This window comes from Vombatus ursinus, unplaced genomic scaffold (assembly GCF_900497805.2).
Source record: "Vombatus ursinus unplaced genomic scaffold, bare-nosed wombat genome assembly UNPS02014893.1, whole genome shotgun sequence".
In the NCBI taxonomy this organism is placed as follows: domain Eukaryota; kingdom Metazoa; phylum Chordata; class Mammalia; order Diprotodontia; family Vombatidae; genus Vombatus; species Vombatus ursinus.
The window spans coordinates 4,833,993-4,851,266 of NW_020954671.1; the positions used below are offsets into that span (position 1 = coordinate 4,833,993).

Genomic DNA, 17,274 nt, shown 5'->3' on the forward strand with positions numbered 1-17,274 from the left:
GCACCAATTGCCTTGCCAAAAGAAAAGCGAAAAAAAAAAAGAAATGATGAGCAGTCAGACTTCAAAAAAACTTGGAGAGACTCATATGAACTGATGCAGAGTGAAATGAGCAGAACCAGGAGAACATTGTACACAGTAACAGCCACATCGTGTGATGACTGTCTTTGATAGACAGCTATGCAAGAATCTAAGACAATTCCAAAAGTTACATGATGGAAATTGCTATCTACACCCAGAGAAAGAACTATGGAGTCTGAATGCAGATGGAAGCATACTATTTGCTCTCCTTTTCCTTTGTTGTTTTGTTTTGTTGCTTCATTCTCATGGTTCTTCCCATTAGTTCTGATTGTTCTTTACATCATGACTAATAGGGAAATATGCTTAACATGAATGTATACGTAGAACCTATATCAGATTGTACCGTCTTGGGGAGGGGGGAAGAAGTGGGAGGAGAAGAAAATTCAAAACTCAAAATCTTATGGAAGTGAATGTTGAAAACTAAAAATAAATTCATAAGAAAAGAAAAGGAAAGAATGACTAAAGGACATGGAGAAAAAGCAAGATGTCATGGGTGTAGAAAGCATAGCCAGAATTTGTTGTGAACACTTGTAATTCCTATCTAAATTTCTTTAATTTTAATTATTTTTCAAATGCAAGCATTTATTTTTCTGATTTTTTTGTCTTCTCATTGCCCCTTCACTCAAATGAACAACAAAAAAAAGAAAGAAAACCTTGGAAATAGTCAAGCAAAGCAAATTCCCTCATAGATCATGTCGAAAAATGTGTCTCTGTGTTTTAAGTTAATTACTTCTGTCAGAAGGGTTAGCATGTTTCAGCATCTTTGGGATTGTGTTGTTATTGTATTGGTAAGAGCTCTGAAGTCTTTAAAAGTTGTTTTTATTTATAATATTTTTGTTATGTAAATTGCCTTTTTCTACTCATGTCACTCATCAGTTGACATAGATCTAGGTTTCTCTGAATTGTCCATGCCATCATTTATGGGTCAATAATATTCTTCTATCACATTCATATATCATAATTATCTATTTCACGATAGATGGGCACCCTCTTAATTTCCAGTTTTTGCCTACCATGAAAAAAGCTGATATTTTTGCATGTATGGACCCTTGTCTCCTTTGGTCATTTTAGGGGTACAAGCCCAGTAAGGGGTAATCGTTGGGTTAAAGGATACGTAGTTTAGTGGCTTCTGGGGCATAGTTCCAAATTACTTTTCAGAATGACTGATCTAACACTTTATAATTAATCCAACAGTTAGTGTGCCTATTTTCCTGAAGCCCCTCTATATTTGTCATTTTCTTTTTATCATCTTTGTCAGCCTGAACGGTATGAGAAAATACCTCAAAGTTGATTTAATTTAAAATTTTCAAATAGTTATTTTGAGCATTTATATGTAACTGTGGATAGTTTAGATTTCTTCCCTTGAGAACTGCCTCTTCATATTTTTCAGCAATCATCTGGGAAATGGCTTTTGATCTTGTAAATTAAATTGGTTGCTTGTATGGTTTGCAAATGAGACTTATATCAGAGAAACTTGCGAATATTTTTCCAAGTCCAAAATAAATAAATCCTAATTTTAGCTGATTTGGTTTTGTTTGTGCAAAAACTTTTAAATTTTATGTAACCAAAATTGTCCATTTTATCTTCTTTGATCCTTTCTATCCCTTATTGGTCATGAACTGTTCCTCTCTCCATAGATCCAAAAGCACATTTCTTCCTTGGTCTTCTAATTTGTGTAAAATGTCAGCATTTTATTTGTCATGTGTACACTGAAGTTTATTTTGGTAAAGAATTTGAAATGTTGATCTGTACCTAATTTCTGCCAGCTTACTTTCCAGTTTTCCCAACAGTTTTTGCAAATAGTGAGTCTTTACCCCAGTAATTAGGATCCCAGAGTTCTTTGAACACAAGGATTCCATGTTTATTTGCTTTTGTATGTTGTATATTTGATTTTCCCATTTAACGCAAAATCCCACTTTAGCCACATCTGAAAATGTATGTTTCTTTCTACATTTTAAGTTCATTATTTTGGTCAGGTGATGAATGATGTGTTCTTCTTCATTCCTTTGGACTCATGATTTATCATAGCATTGATCATAGTTTTCTAAAGACTTTTAAATATTTTTCTCTATAATATTATTGTATAAATTGTTCTTTTGGTTCTGCTCACTTTGCTCTGCATCAGTTCATAAAGGTCTTCCTAGTTTCTTCTGAAATTGTCCATTTCATCTTTTCTTATGGCATAATGATATCCTATTACATTCATATAGCACAATTGTTTAGCTGTTCCCTAATTAGAGAATACTCCCTTCCTTAGTTTCCACTTTTGTGTTTCCCATGAAAAAATCTGTTATAAATATTTGTGTTCATGTAGATCCTTTTCCTCTTTCTTTAATTTTTTAGGGTATAGGCCTAGGAGTGATATAACTGAGTTAAAGGATATGCTCTCTGCTGTTACATTTAAAATGATATAATTTATATGGGCATTTCTGAGAATACATTTCTTGTAAAGTATAGGAAAAGTTCCAACAGTACTTCATTTGAAGTAGTAGGACTTCATTTAGTTTCTGACTTTATTATTTATATATTTAAAATGAAGGGAGTTGGATTAGGTGATCCCTAAGGCCCTCTCTAGCTCTGAAGTTTAAGAGCGTATGAATCCATAGAATTTCTGCCCATCTACTTCTATAAAGAGTTGTACTGAAGAGGGGAAAAAAAACAATTTACAAAGCACAATAGAAAAGTGACTACTATTTGTGAAGTCACTGGAAAGCCTGAGTTGAGTATATGGAGTTTGTTATTTAAATGGCTCAAAGATGTCATTGCTGTGGTTGTTTTCTCTTTTGGTACATACTGTAACATGCATATTGTTTATCCTGTATGATTCTATGTTGCCTATGTTGCCCCATAGAGCTTCCACAGTGAATACACCCAGCATGGGTGAGACATGATCTTTTTAGATCTTTTGACATTTTTTGGCTTCTAGTGCAACACTTGGGCTGTCCAGCTATTCTCTCTCGCTCTCCCTACCTGATTGTCACACCTTCTTTTTAAGTCTTACATTTCCTAATACCGTTCATACCACTTCTTCTTCGTAGAGCACCACTAGAAATATGTCACAGCAGACTTACACCTGCTCTGCTTCTCTCCATCACCCATCGAGTCACAAACTGCTCTGATTCTTCAGGATGGTACTCCAGGATTTGCAGCCATACAGCATCACCAAGAGAACATTTGTAGGTTTAAAAAAAAAAGGATTTTAAAATATTAAATTACTTAGTTTGGTACAATGTGAAATAGTAAATATTAGTATAAAAATATATGCCAATAAAATTTTAATTACTTTTAAAATCTTATGAATGTGACATTTTCGAATGTTGACCTTTTTTCTTTTTTTTTTTCTCTTAGATTGAGCTCCATATGACAGGGAAGATGAGACTTTCACTATATTCGTGAGTGAAAAGAATGGGTCCAGATGTACCTTTGCTGAATGATTACAAGCAGGACTTCTTTCTGAAGCGATTTCCACAAACAGTTCTTGGAGGTCCTCGATTCAAATTAGGCTATTGTGCCCCTCCTTACATATATGTTAATCAAATAATTCTTTTCCTGATACCATGGGTTTTGGGAGGAATAGGAACACTCTTGTACCAATTAGACATTCTGAAAGACTATTATACTGCAGCACTTTCAGGTGGATTAATGCTTTTTGTTGCATTTGCCATCCAAATGACAAGTTTATACGCAAGAAAGAAATCAGTGACTATAGAACGAATGCTGAGTCCAGATACCTTAATGGATGAAGATGAATATGAATCTTCAGGTTGTGCAGATGCTGAAACAATCAAGTTTATAATTCCAGGAAAGAAATATATAGTCAACACTGTTTTCCATTCTATACTTGCTGGAGTCATTTGTGGATTTGGAACATGGTATCTGCTTCCCAACAGAATAACCTTATTATATAGTAACATAGGAGGCACTGTTATGATATTTATCTTTGGATGGGTGACAGTATGCATAGGAGAATATTCATTAATCATAAATACAGCCACTGAGACTGCTACTTTCCAAACACTTGACACTTACGAATTTACTGCTCTCATGAGGCCTCTTTATATTATTTTCTTTATTGCCGTGGATCTTGCACACAGGTAAAAAAATTTATAAGTTCTTTTATGCCGTCAGTTGTTTTAGGCCCATAATATAAATTTTAAAATAACTTTCCTAAAGAGAAAATAATTTTAAATAATAATTCAAATACATTTATATAATCATAAAATCAGGTTGTAGAACAATGTTTTTAAAGCATAAAACCAGCCTTCCACAGAGTAATATGCTAGAATTAAGGCAGTTATTCAGGAAATCGTGGAAGAGGGAAAAAAGCTTTTTTATGAATTGAGTAATTGCTTCAGATTCTATACTCACTTCAATAAAATGGTTGGAATCTCTAAGAGTTATTTATGTCATTTTAAAATGAAGAGATGAATTATTTTATTTTTGTGGGAGTTGTTTATTTTTATTTTTCAAGCAACAGATTTTTAAAATTAATCCATGACTCCCAATATGTCCCTTTGTTCCCATTGAGCAAGCTTTAGAGAAAAAAAAATCCCTTAATATACTGCTTCGTGGTCTAGCAAAATATTCCTACATTAGCCATGTCCAAAAATGTATGTCTCTTGGCATTTTAAAGTTATCACCTTCCTGTCAGAAGGTGAATGTAGTGTTTTGTCTTTATGCTTTTGGTCTTATGTTTTATCATTGCATTGATCAGGGTTTTCTGAAGTCTTTTAATGTTGTTTTTCTCAGTAATGTTGTTAACATTGTATTTTCTAATTCTCACTTTTTTCTCTATCACTTCTTAAAGATCTTCTTAGTTTCCTCTGAAACTGTCCATTTTATCATTTCTTGTGGCACAGTAATATTCCGTTACATTCATAAACCAGAGTTTGTGTAGCTGTTCCTCGATAGGAAGTCACCCCTGTAGTTTCCAATTTTTGTACCTCCTGGAAAAAAACCGTTATAGATATTTGTGTCCATATAGATTCTTTTTCTCTTTTCTTGAATTTTTTAGCAATAGAGGCCTAGTAATGGCAGAATTGGGTCAAAGGGTTTGCAGAGTTTGGTAATTTTCTCACTTTAGACCCGAATTACTTTCCAGAGTGGCTGGACCAATTGACAGCTCCACCAACAGTGCAGCAGTGTGCCTGTTTTTCCACAGCCCCTCCGATCTTTGTCATTTTCCTTTTATTGTTATCTTTGCCAGTTATAGTAATGGGATAGTACCTCAAAATTACTTTAATTTGCATTTCTCTTAATTTATTACTGATTTAAATTAATTTTATTAAATTAGATTTAAATTAAATTAGTGATTAAATTATTAGTGATTTAAAGCCTATTTTAATGTGATATTTGATGGCTTGAATTTCTTTGAAAACTACCTGTTCATATACTTTGGCGATTTATCTATTGGGGAATAGTTTTTGATCTCATAAATTTGGATTAATTCCTTATACGTCTTGGGAATGAGACTGTATCAGAGAAACATATTACAAAGATTTTTCTTCCTGTTACTTGTTTCCTTTCAGATATTTACTACATTAGAATTTTTGGTGCAAACCTTCTTAATTTTATATGATCAAAACCATCTATTTCATCTTGTGCGATTTTCTCCAACTAGTTAATGGTTTTATGTTTTTAAAAATATTCTGTGCACATTATTTTCATAAATATTGTTTTTAAATAGGTAAGATGTAAAATTGGTAATGTAACTAATCTAGCTCTCTGTGTTAATACTAATTCATAAAAGAACCAGACATGAATCTTTTGATAAAATTAGCTCTAATACAGGAAAAAAATGCTTAGTTCCCTATAATTTGTATGGAAAGTTTATTAAATGATAATTATTTTTGCTTGTTCTCCCCTTAGCTTGACTCTTATTTCTCTATTTCTATACATTGCAGCTTTCTGTTCTCCAGGTTAGTATCCAGGTAGAACTATAACAGGCACTTGAATATTTTTAGTCAGTAAAATGAAATTGACTAACTCCTAGTGTCTTTCATTTTTTTAATATAGTCATTCTAGTTGTACAACATTTATAAACAAGATTGACTATAGTATTTATAAAGTCTTAGCACTATGACAAAAATATAATGTGTTATTGATGACAGAAGAAAGCATTTTTACATGTTGGTCTCTTTCTGGTGATATGATTTGCAAAGTTAGAGTAATCAGATTGTACTTGAATACTACTTTTAAAAAGTTGTGAAGAAATGTATTTGATGTATTTGTATATATGTACCCTGTTAGCAAATTTTTTTTCTTTTTTTAGAGATTTTTTTCAGGATCATAATTTACAGAATAGGGTTTTTTTTTCCTTCAGCCTATAACCCATATCTTGTTTTAAATGGTAATTACACACCTAATGACTTACGATTTTCATTTGGAAGGTCAGCTCCCTCGATAACACCCAGCAGAGATTTAGTGAAGGGAAGGTATAAATATAACATGGTTACTATTCTTTATGCCTTTGCATTTTACTTAGTCCTGAACTAACATAAAAAGAAAATTTTGCAAAAAACCTGACTGTATTTAATAGATATAAAGCATATTTTATTAAAACAATTTTTTTTAAATTATTGGAAAATTGTTATATTTCTTTTTAAAAAAAGTTCAAAGAAAATCATGAAACACCCCCTCTACTATCAATGTCAGTGGAAAGTAAAAATTAGCCTAAAAGTTGGTCATTTCTCCTTAGTTAATTAGGGAGAATTAAGGGACACTAATATCATAAATTAAACATAAAAATGATGTTAACAAGAATAGTTATTAATCAAGATTCAAATATATACAGAATTTGCATATAGCTTTTCAGATGAATGTTGCTTTCAAAGGCAGGTGATCACCAAACGAAACACTTTATCTCTTAACATTAGATTATATGACATCTGAAAAGCCAAAACAGATAGTATTCCATTTCTTTTTAAGATATGAATAAATGATTGCTTTATTTTTAATAATACTTTACTGTAGTCTTATTTAATAATCATAATAAGCAAGTACTGGATATTCATCATACATAAGTTTTCTTAAAGAACACCAAAACATAACCCTGTTCATTTTCCATTGGTATGTAAATATTATTTATATGAATTTTTTCTCAAGTATAACTCCATGTTGTTTGGCTTGTATTTACGTAGCATTTTGAGGTTTACAAAGTCTTTTTTCACAACAATAAAAAAATAGGTGGTACATGCTTCATTATGCTCTGTTACAGGTGAAGTAACAGCCCCCAGCAGCTAATTGGCTTAACCAAAGGCTTCACAGCCAGTAAGTGGCTGAACCAGGTCTCCTTTTTCCAGATCTAATTTTCTTTCCACTTCATATGACCTGGTTTGATATTTTTTCACAATGTTAATAAATTTTCTCTTCCCAAAACGTTATCAGAAGTATTTTCTTGAGTGAATAAAAGTAAGTTTAAATATTTTTTCTCAGTTAAAAAAAAGTGTAACATTACAAAACAACTGAATTTCCCACTGCAGTAGACTAACTCACTTTTGATTAGTCATAAACTACTTCCACATGTAGAGATGATCTTTCCGTGCCATCATTGGGTATTTTTTTTCCTGTGGTCTTAATATAAACAACATTGAATTGTCATGATTTGAATGAACGTAAATGCAGAACATGAAATTTTATTTAAGTAGAATGGCTTTGAACAATATAATGTAAGAGACTTTTCTTTTTTCTTTTTCTACATAGCTATGGGCTTTCCATTGGCTTGTTTTAGATGATGTGATTGCTTTTTATACCTAAAGTGTTTTCTTCTAAGAACTAAATGAAATTGGTTTTAAAAGTTAGCACTGATGACTGCACCTGTATAATCTCTACCAAATTGCTTTCCTTTTTGAGGAGGGAAAGAAGGGAGGGAGAAAATTTGGAACTCAAATTTAAAAAAAAATATTAAAAATTTTTGTTTACATGTAAAAAAATTGAACACCAAAAAAAAAAAGATTTTTAAAAATTACCACTATAGAAACTATTGACAAAGAATTCAACATGAATACCCGTAAGTTCATGTTTCATTTGTTCAAAAAATATAAAGGACATGCATTCTACTACTTCAGAGTAAGTGTTTCACTGTGCTCTCTCTCTCCCTCTCTCTCTCGCTCTCTCTCTCTGCTTTTCATTCATTTACTTCTGATATATTGCTATGTACTTGAGTAGTATAGTTAGTGGCATTTTCTTGGCTTTTATTATTTTCCTGACTTTATTCATTGAGCTTAAAGTCTTCAAAACTCTGCTCATGGTTCTCTTTTCATATTAGAAAATTGGAGGTAGAGGATTTTTTGCACAGGTTAGCATCTTTGCCTTTGATTGAATTGAACTCAGTTAATTGACTTTAAGGGTATTCATTCATGAATAATTCATGTTAGGACTGTTTATCCTTAAATATTTGAACTGTGCTGTATGTGTAGGTTTGGGGAACTATCTACAATTATTTATATGTGGGTTTCTCTTTCTGGAAAGAGCCTTCATTATATGCCATGGTGTAGGAGAAAGATCACTGGAAGATTGGCAGTCAGGACCTGAGTTCTGATTCTACTCTACCATTTACTGGCTCTGTGACCTCTATTAGATTGCAAGCTCCTTGAGGTCAGAAACTGTCTTTTGCGTCTTTGTATGCCCAGTCCTTAGCATAGTGTCAGGTACACAGTAGGTGCTTTAAAAATGTTTATCAAGTGAATGAATGAATGACCTAGTGTAAGTCGCCTAACCTCACAAAGAGGTTCTCAGCCTCTTCTTTTATAAAATGATAGGGATGAAATAGATAATTTCAGCTCAATTCAGTTTAAGTGTCAACTACATTCTGGGCACTGCACTGGAAATACAAAGAGAAAACCATTCCTACCTTCAAGGAACTTAGATTCAACTGAAATGCCATGTAATAACTTGCTTTTGTATAATTTTGAATTTTTTTATAGGTTTACAGTCAATTTACCAGCTCTAGAGCAAATCAATCAAATTTTGCACATCTTATTTGTATTTTTGCCCATTCTGTGGGCACTGGGGACTCTGCCCCCACCTGATGCACTTTTTCTGTGGGGAATGGAGCAGGTTTTGGAGTTTGGCCTTGGAGGGTCACCTATGTCAAGCCACTTAAGGTAAATTTATTTTGGAAAATGTTTCTGGAAGTGTTACAACATTTTTCTTTTTTTTAATTTTATGAGTGCCTTTTGCTTTTATATTACATTTATTTCCAAATTAATATGAACCATCATTTACAACAAAGTTACAGAAATCTTCTTTTTCTTTTCTTCGCAGGTTAATAGTAATGTTTCTTGTTTCTGCTGGAACAGCTATAGCATCCTATTTCATTCCCAGCACTGTTGGTGTGGTACTTTTCATGACTGGATTTGGATTCTTACTAAGTCTTAACTTAAGTGTAATTGGTCATTCTGTACTTGAAGGCAAAATCAGACAGAAAACTCCAGCCAAATCTAAGACACTGCCTTATTGTTCAAAAAAACAGTTTGGGTGGCAGGAATGCCTTTTTTATTTCATTTTATTAGTTTTAGCACTAATTGAAACTAGCCTTTTGCATATCTTTGCAAGTTTTTCGGCCTTTTCCAAAACAAGCCCCCAGACTATCATTAGTTATATTTTGATGGTACTATTTATAGTAACATGGCTGCTTAGGGAAATTCAAAGTGTATATGTGTTTGGAATTTTCCGAAATCCTTTCTATACAAAGGATACAAGAACTGTGACTTTCTTCTTGGAGAAGCAAACAAGACTTGTGAAAGTTGGTGTTGTCAGACGAATATTGCTAACTCTAGGTAGGAAAATCAATTTAACAACATAAATTTCTGAATTTCATAGTATTTTACTAAGTAAAAAAATGGTTTGCAACCATAATTTCTCAGTTACTTGAATTATGAAGTTATCTCAATTTACCAAATTAAATTATGGTAGAAGGCATTACCTATGGCAAAATTTAATTTTTGTTCATTATTATTTCAGTGTCACCTTTTGCCATGATCGCATTTCTTTCACTTGACAGTTCCTTGCAAGTACTCCACTCTGTATCTGTTTGCATTGGATTCACAAGAGCCTTTAGAATGGTAACTTTTGTGTGTACTTAAAGTATTTTACTATTGCTATATTGAGGAGATATTTGACTTCTCTAAATATGTACAACCAACGAAGTCAAGGGGAATATAATTTTGCTTAGAAAGAGTAAATTCTTCCTATTAAAAATTGTCAATGTATTTACTACAGGTATGGCAGAATACAGAAAGTGCATTATTGGAAATGGTAGTTGTATCATTGATGCAATTATTCATATTCAATAAAGACTTGTGGTGGAACAGAAGCCTGGACACAGGAATCAGACTTTTATTGGTAAATGTAATTGATTTTAATAACCTATGCATGCCCCTTCTCTTTTTTTAAATTTTTCTCAGTTTGGGTCTAGACATTCTATCATTTGACCAATCCTGTCTTTGGCTAGACCATTAACTTTAATATTAGAAGGTTAAAAAAGGTTTGGAAATTGCAAATTTTAAAATATTAAACTAGTATGATATCATTGACCATATTGAGTGAAAATGAAGTGTTGGGAAATGTTGAAAAGGAGGAATTTATTTGTAAAGTTAAAAAAAAAAAAGACAACTAGCCTACTTTCCAGACTCTAGTAAACTCTTTTACACTAGTGTTCTCCACCTCACTCAAAATATAATTTGAGATCTTAAGATATCCAGTGATCACTTAGAGTAGAATTATTATGTATATAGGTTGGCATGAGCTTTCTTTGGAAAGCTGGAAGCATTTGATTATCATTATTCTAGAAGTATTTGAGTATCATTCAATACAAAAACAGAAGATAATATATGTTCAAATTTCATGCAGAATAAGTAGACGTTTCTACATAGAAGGTCTCTTAGGGGTAGGGAGGATGTCTTCTTTGAGAATATCATTAGCTGCTGGAGGTAAATTAGAGGCATTAGTGAAATTGCGTCCTCACTGAAAAATTGTTTGAAAAATCAGAAATACTTTCCAGAAAGAATTATTTAAAATGTATTAAGGGGGAAAAGATGGAATATTAATAAATTCTTTTTATATGTACATGACAGTAGTGCTCAATTTGTTTACACATTTGCATCTCTTTTCGTATATACATATATTTATAACACAAATAAGGAACCTTTTTAGCCTTGAGTATTTAACAGCACTGATGTATGCTTCCAAATTAATCAGAAGGAAGAAAAGGAGAAGAAAAATTGTGGAGAGAGCTACGATGGGAAATAGTAGGAAAAGACTTGTCATGTTATACCATCATATGGATTCCATTGTGTGAGAGTTGGACTAGATGGCCATTGAGGTTTCTTCCAGCTCTCAAATTCTTATTCTGTAACCCTACTATGTGCCAGGCACTGTTCAAGGCAGTAGAGATAGAGTGGCAAGAATGAAAGAGCACCTGCACATAAGGAGCTTATATTCCATTGAGGAGACAACATGTATGTACATATATAAATACATTCAGAACATATACAGGGTAGATTGATTTATTAGGAAGGCTCTTACAGCTGAGAATGGAGGGTGGTGCAGAAAAGACTTCACATAGGAGATGGCATCACAGCACAGTTTTGAAGGAAACAGAATTTTATAACAAGGAAGTGAAGTAAGAGTGCTTTCCAGGCATGAGGGAAAGCCAGTGCAAAGACCTATGAGATCGGAGATGGAGAGTTATGCGTAAGGAATGAGAAGCCCGTTTGGCTGGACCAAGGAGTACCCAAAATGGAGTTATATGTAATAGGGCTAAAAAAAAATTGTTTGAGGCTAGGTAATAAAGTACTTTAAAAGCTAAAGAGAGAAATTTATATTTAGAGGCAGTAGGGAGACATTGAGTTTACTGAATAAAGTCATCTTGGCGCTTGTGTGGAAGATACATTAGAGAGGGAAGTACTAGCGATAGGGAGACCAAGAAGGAATCTGTTAAAATAGTTGAGGGTAGAAGTAATGAGGACCCAAATTAGAGTAGTGGCTGTATAAATGAAGATAAAGGGATAAATGGGAGTAATATTATAGAGATAGAAATGAAAAGATTTGACAGCTGACTCAATGTGCAGGGTCAGGAAAAGTGAGGAGGCAAGAATAATGTGACAAGATTACAAAAATGGGTGACTAGAAGGGTGTTGGTGACCTCAACAGAGGGAAGTGAGTTTGGAGGGAAATGTAATGAACAAGTTGCCCTTGTTGAAGTCACATTATTTAGCCCATATGAATTACATCCTTGGTTATTTAAAGAACTGGCAGATGTGATTGTTGATAATGAAAAATGGGGTATGGGCCACAAGATTGGAAAAGGAAAATGTGCCAACTTTCACACAAAGGAATTGACTTTGATTCCTGGGATAACTCGAGAATGGATCATTAAAAATTAACCTTTAATGGTTAGCTAGCATCTCAAAAGGAAAGAGATGATTACAGAGTCAGCATGGCTTCATCAAAAATTAAGCAAGACTAGCCTAATTTTCTATCCATATCTGTGGTACTTAGGACAGTGCATACATAATGGTATGTGGTACATGGTGGTACATAGTAAATGTTTAATAAAAGTTCATTCACTGCAAAAAATGTGCTAAAATCTTTTGAATAGGATTATTAAACTTACGATTAAGGCAAAAATCTGTAGATAGATTACCTAGATTTTAGCATATTTTCTGCAGTGAATGAATAAACTTTTATTAAGCATTTGCCATGTACCATACTGTCCTAAGTACTAGAGGTAAGGATAAAAAAGCAAGATAATATTCTCTGCTGTCAAGGAGCTCATATTCTAATTGGGAGATACAACCCATGGAAGGTTTTGTACCTCACACAGTTCTTGAGGAGATGAAGAGATATGGGCTAGATGACAATGCAATTCATTGGATTCAAAACTTGTTGGATGGCTACCTTATAGTAGTCATTTATGCTTCAGTGTTCCAAGAGAGGATCCCAGGGATCTGTGGTTTGACCTCTGCTTTTTAACATTTTATCAGTTACTTAGAAAAAGTCATAGATGACATGCTCATCAAATTTGCAGAAAACCAAAGGTAGGAAAGATAACTAATATTTCGTGACAGAGTCTGGATCCAAAAGGATCTTGCCAGGCTAGAGCACTGGGCTGAATCTAGTGAGAGAAAATTCAATAGGGACAAATGGCATGTAACGCTTGGGTAAAACAAAAAAAATCAACTTCTTGAGTGTAAGAGAGAAGCATTAAAAAATAGGCATTCTACAGAAGATCCAAGCATTTTAGTGGACTGCAAGCTAAATAGGAGCAAGCAATGGAATGTGGCAGCCAAAAAAGCAAATGCGGAAAGTGATCATTTTGTTTTTTCTTTACTTATGATTATTCTCTCAATTTCTTTTTTTTTTTTTGCCTTGTTATTATAGCCAGCATTTCTAGAACCTTGTCCAAGAGAAATGGTGACAAATAGGCATCCTTGTTCACCCCTGAAATTATTGGAAAGGATTCTAGTTTATCTCTATTGTAAATAAGAGTAGCTCTCATGGTTTTAGATATAAACTACTTATTTTTTAAAAAGGTCCATGTATTCCTACTACATTTGCTATATAATATATTTTTTAGTTTTATTTTTAACAGAAATGGGTATTATATTTTGTTGAAAGTTTTTTCTGCATCTGTTGATATAGTCATGTGTTTTTGGTTACTAAGAAGTAAATTAAGTTTATAATTTTCCTATTATTAAACCAGCCCTGCATTTTTTATATAAATCTAACCTGGCCATGGTGTGTAATCATTGTTATATATTGTTTTAGCCTCTTTACTGATATTTTATTTAAAATTTTTGCTTCTATGTTTTTAAGGGATGTTGGTGTATAGTTTTCTTTTTCCATCTTGAATGTTTGTATTTTATATTTATCATTTTATTGGTCAAAACCATATCTGTGTCATGAAAGGAATTTGGTAGAATCCTTTATTTTGCTATTCTTACAAATAATTTATATAATATTGGAATTAATTTCTTAGATTCACTTATGATAAATTCACTTATGAATCCATCTGATACTGGAAAATTTTTATTTGGAAGTTTATTATAGCTTGTTCTGTTTATTCCTCCGAAATTGGATTGTTTTAAATTCTGTATTCTGTTAATTTGGGTATTTTGTAGTTTTATAAATATTAGTTTGTTTCATTTAAGTTGTTGGTTTTGTTCATATATGGTTAGGAAGAATAGTTTCTAATAATACCCTTTGTTCTTCGTTTGTTGTGAATTCTCCGTTCTCATTTTTGATGCTGGTAATTTGGTTTTCATCATTCTTCTTTTTAATCAAAATAACTAATGGTTTCTCTATTTTATTAGTTTGGTATTTCTCTCTCCTCCCCCTGCACCCAGAATAGCTACTTTTTCAATAGTTTTTTGGGTTTTTTGTTTCAATTATGTTAATTCTTTAATTTTCAAGACTTCTCTTTTGGTGTTTAAGTTTTTAAAAATTTATTCATTTCTTGGTAATTTTGGTTGCATTCACAATTCATTGACCTGTTTTTCTCTTTTTTGTCAAAAAAAAAGTGTTTAGGGATACAAAATTTTCCCTAAGTCCTGCTTTGGCTACATCCCAAAAATTTTGGAATGTTGTCATTATCTTTAATGAAATTATCAGTAGTTTTTATGATGTTTTTTGACCTAATAATTCTTTATGTAAGTTAGTCTTCAGTTGATTTTTAATATTTTTTCATTGGCCTTTTATTATAATTCATTACAATCTAATCAGTAAAGGACATATATAATATTTCTGCTTTTCTGCATTCATTTGTGAGGTCTTTATGTCTTAAGACTTGATGAGTTTTTTGTAATAGTGCCATGTGCAGCTGATAATATATATGTATATATAGACATATATATTTATAGTTGTAGATTGCTACATGCACACCCACATACACACACACACACACACACACACACACACACAAATATTCCTTTCTATTTCCATCTAATAATGTCCAGAGATCTGTCTTACATAATTTTGCTAAAATTCTCAGGACATTAATTTCTTTCCTATTTATTTTTTGGTTAGGTTTATTAAGAGTTGATAGAGATAATTTGAGTTTCCCCATTATTATAGTTTTATTGTCTGTTTCACCTTGTAATACATTTAGTTATTCCTTTAAGTATTTAAAAACTATGCCATTGAGTATTATATGAGTTCAACATCTCAGTTACCCTTTCAGAAAAATTTAGTTTCCCTTTTTATTTCTTTTAATTGTGTGTTTTTGCTATTGCCTTGTCTGAAATCATAATTGCTACTTCTATTTTTGTATTTAGCTGAGGCAAAATAGATTTTGCTCTAATCCCTTATTTTAACCTTTTGTTACTCATTATATTTCAGGGGTGTTGGATTTTGCTTTCTAACCCTTTCTGCTAACCTTTTCCGTTTATGGGCAAATTCATCCTGTATTTGAACTCAGTCAGTCTTCCTGACTCCAGGCCCGGCACTCTATTCACTGTGCCACCTAGCTGCCATTCCTGTATGTACCTTTTACACCTTGCTTCATATTCCCCTTTCACTGCTTCCTGTTCCTATCTGTATCCCTGTTGAATTGAATGCATGCTTACACTAAATTCTTTGTATGTATGTATGTATGTGTTCTGCCCTCTTTTGACCAGTTTAGATGAAAATGATCTTCGAATGACATCTGCCCCCTTTACTCCTTCTATGTTTGCAGGTGGTTCTGCTTGCTTAACCTAATTCTGTGTCCGTAAGTTATGCCATCAACCCTTAATGTAGCCTTCTCTTCCACCCTACCCCAACTGCTTTTCTCTATTTTTACATCTTCATTTACAGGTATTTTGTTATTTTGTCTCACCTGACTATTTCTGTGGCTCACCTTGTGACTGACATTGGAATTCTAAAAGAATCCCCCTTTAGTGTCTCCTTTGAACAGTTTAGTTTTCTGATTGTTGACTTGTAGCTACTTTTTTGGTTTTCTCTTGACTTCTGTTATTTATAGTAAGTGCCTTTTCAGCTCTTGTTTTTACATCAAGAATATTTGAAAAGCTGCTATTTCATTGAAAATCCATTTCTTTCCTTGTAGGATTATATTCATTTTTCTAGGTATGTTATTTGTATTTGTGACCTTTGTCTTTTGCCTTTTGGAATATTTCATTCCATGTTTTAGACTTCTTTAAAGTGATAGCTGCTAGCTCTTATACAGTCTTGGTTGTGCCACTTTTTTGATATTTAAATTCTTGCTTTCTGACTGCTTGTAATATATTTTTCTTTTGTTTGGAAGTACTAAATGTTAGCAATGATATTGCTGGGAGTTTTCATTTTGGAGTTCCAAAAGGTGACCAGTGGATTCTTTCTGTTTTTACTTTACCTCCTTGTTCTAGTATGTCTGGGCAGTTTTCTTTAATGATTTCTTGAATAGGATGTCTAGCTGGTTGGTTGTTGTTGTTTTGTTTTTTGTGTTTTTTTTAGTGATATATTGGATATTAGTATGGAAGAAATTAAATTTAGACTAACACTTCACACCTTATTACAGAGATAAGTTATATAGGAGTGCATGACCTAGATATAAAAGGGTATATCATAAACAAATGAGAGGAAACTTGGAAAAAATTACCATATATTAGACCTGTGGATAGGAGAAAAGTTAATGACCAAACAAGGAATAGAGGGAATCACAGAAGTTAAAATGGATAATTTTAATTACATAAATTAAAAAGATTTTCTACAAACAAATCTAATTAAGTTGGGATTAAAAGAGAAATGATTAACTGGAAAAAATCTTTATAGTAGTTTTCTGTGATAAAGATCTCATTTCCAAGGTATTATAAGGAAGAATAAATCCCCTACTAATAAATGATCTAAGAATATGAAAAGATGGTTCTCAAGGGAAGAAATCCATGTTATTTTCCCTGTCTTGATGCCTTGGTGTATCAGTTCATGTCTGCACTGACCTCTTCTCATAAATCCCTACTAGGTGCTTGATAAATGTTTTATTGATTGATTATTCTTTCTCTATATATAATCAACTATTTTTAACATGACCTATCTGTCATGTCATATAATGACTCTGGAAATTCTTTGGTGAGATTTCTGCCTCTTCTAGCTTACCATTTGGCCTCAGTCAAACTGAGACCTGTTGAAGACCTTAGATTGAAAAGGCCAAGGTCCTCCATTGCATCCTGGGCTATCTCTAGTTGTCCTGATCTATATCTAGCCACTGGACTCCAATGGCTC

The 17,274-nt window shown here is 32.7% G+C and overlaps 1 protein-coding gene across 6 annotated transcripts in view; it reads left to right on the forward strand.

Moving 5' to 3' along the window:
• The window catches only part of PCNX4 (pecanex 4), a 62,274-nt gene that overhangs the window by 8,062 nt on the left and 36,938 nt on the right, over positions 1-17,274 (forward strand). For 5 of the 6 annotated variants that reach the window (XM_027842926.1, XM_027842928.1, XM_027842924.1 and 2 more), the window contains 6 exons: positions 3,117-3,254; positions 3,427-4,172; positions 9,003-9,182; positions 9,343-9,857; positions 10,042-10,142; positions 10,300-10,422. In XM_027842926.1, coding sequence (XP_027698727.1) covers positions 3,484-4,172; positions 9,003-9,182; positions 9,343-9,857; positions 10,042-10,142; positions 10,300-10,422 — 1,608 coding nt within the window. In that variant the 5' untranslated portion in view covers positions 3,117-3,254; positions 3,427-3,483. The remainder of the gene's footprint in view (positions 1-3,116; positions 3,255-3,426; positions 4,173-9,002; positions 9,183-9,342; positions 9,858-10,041; positions 10,143-10,299; positions 10,423-17,274) is intronic. The other variant, XM_027842929.1, reaches the window with a different exon arrangement.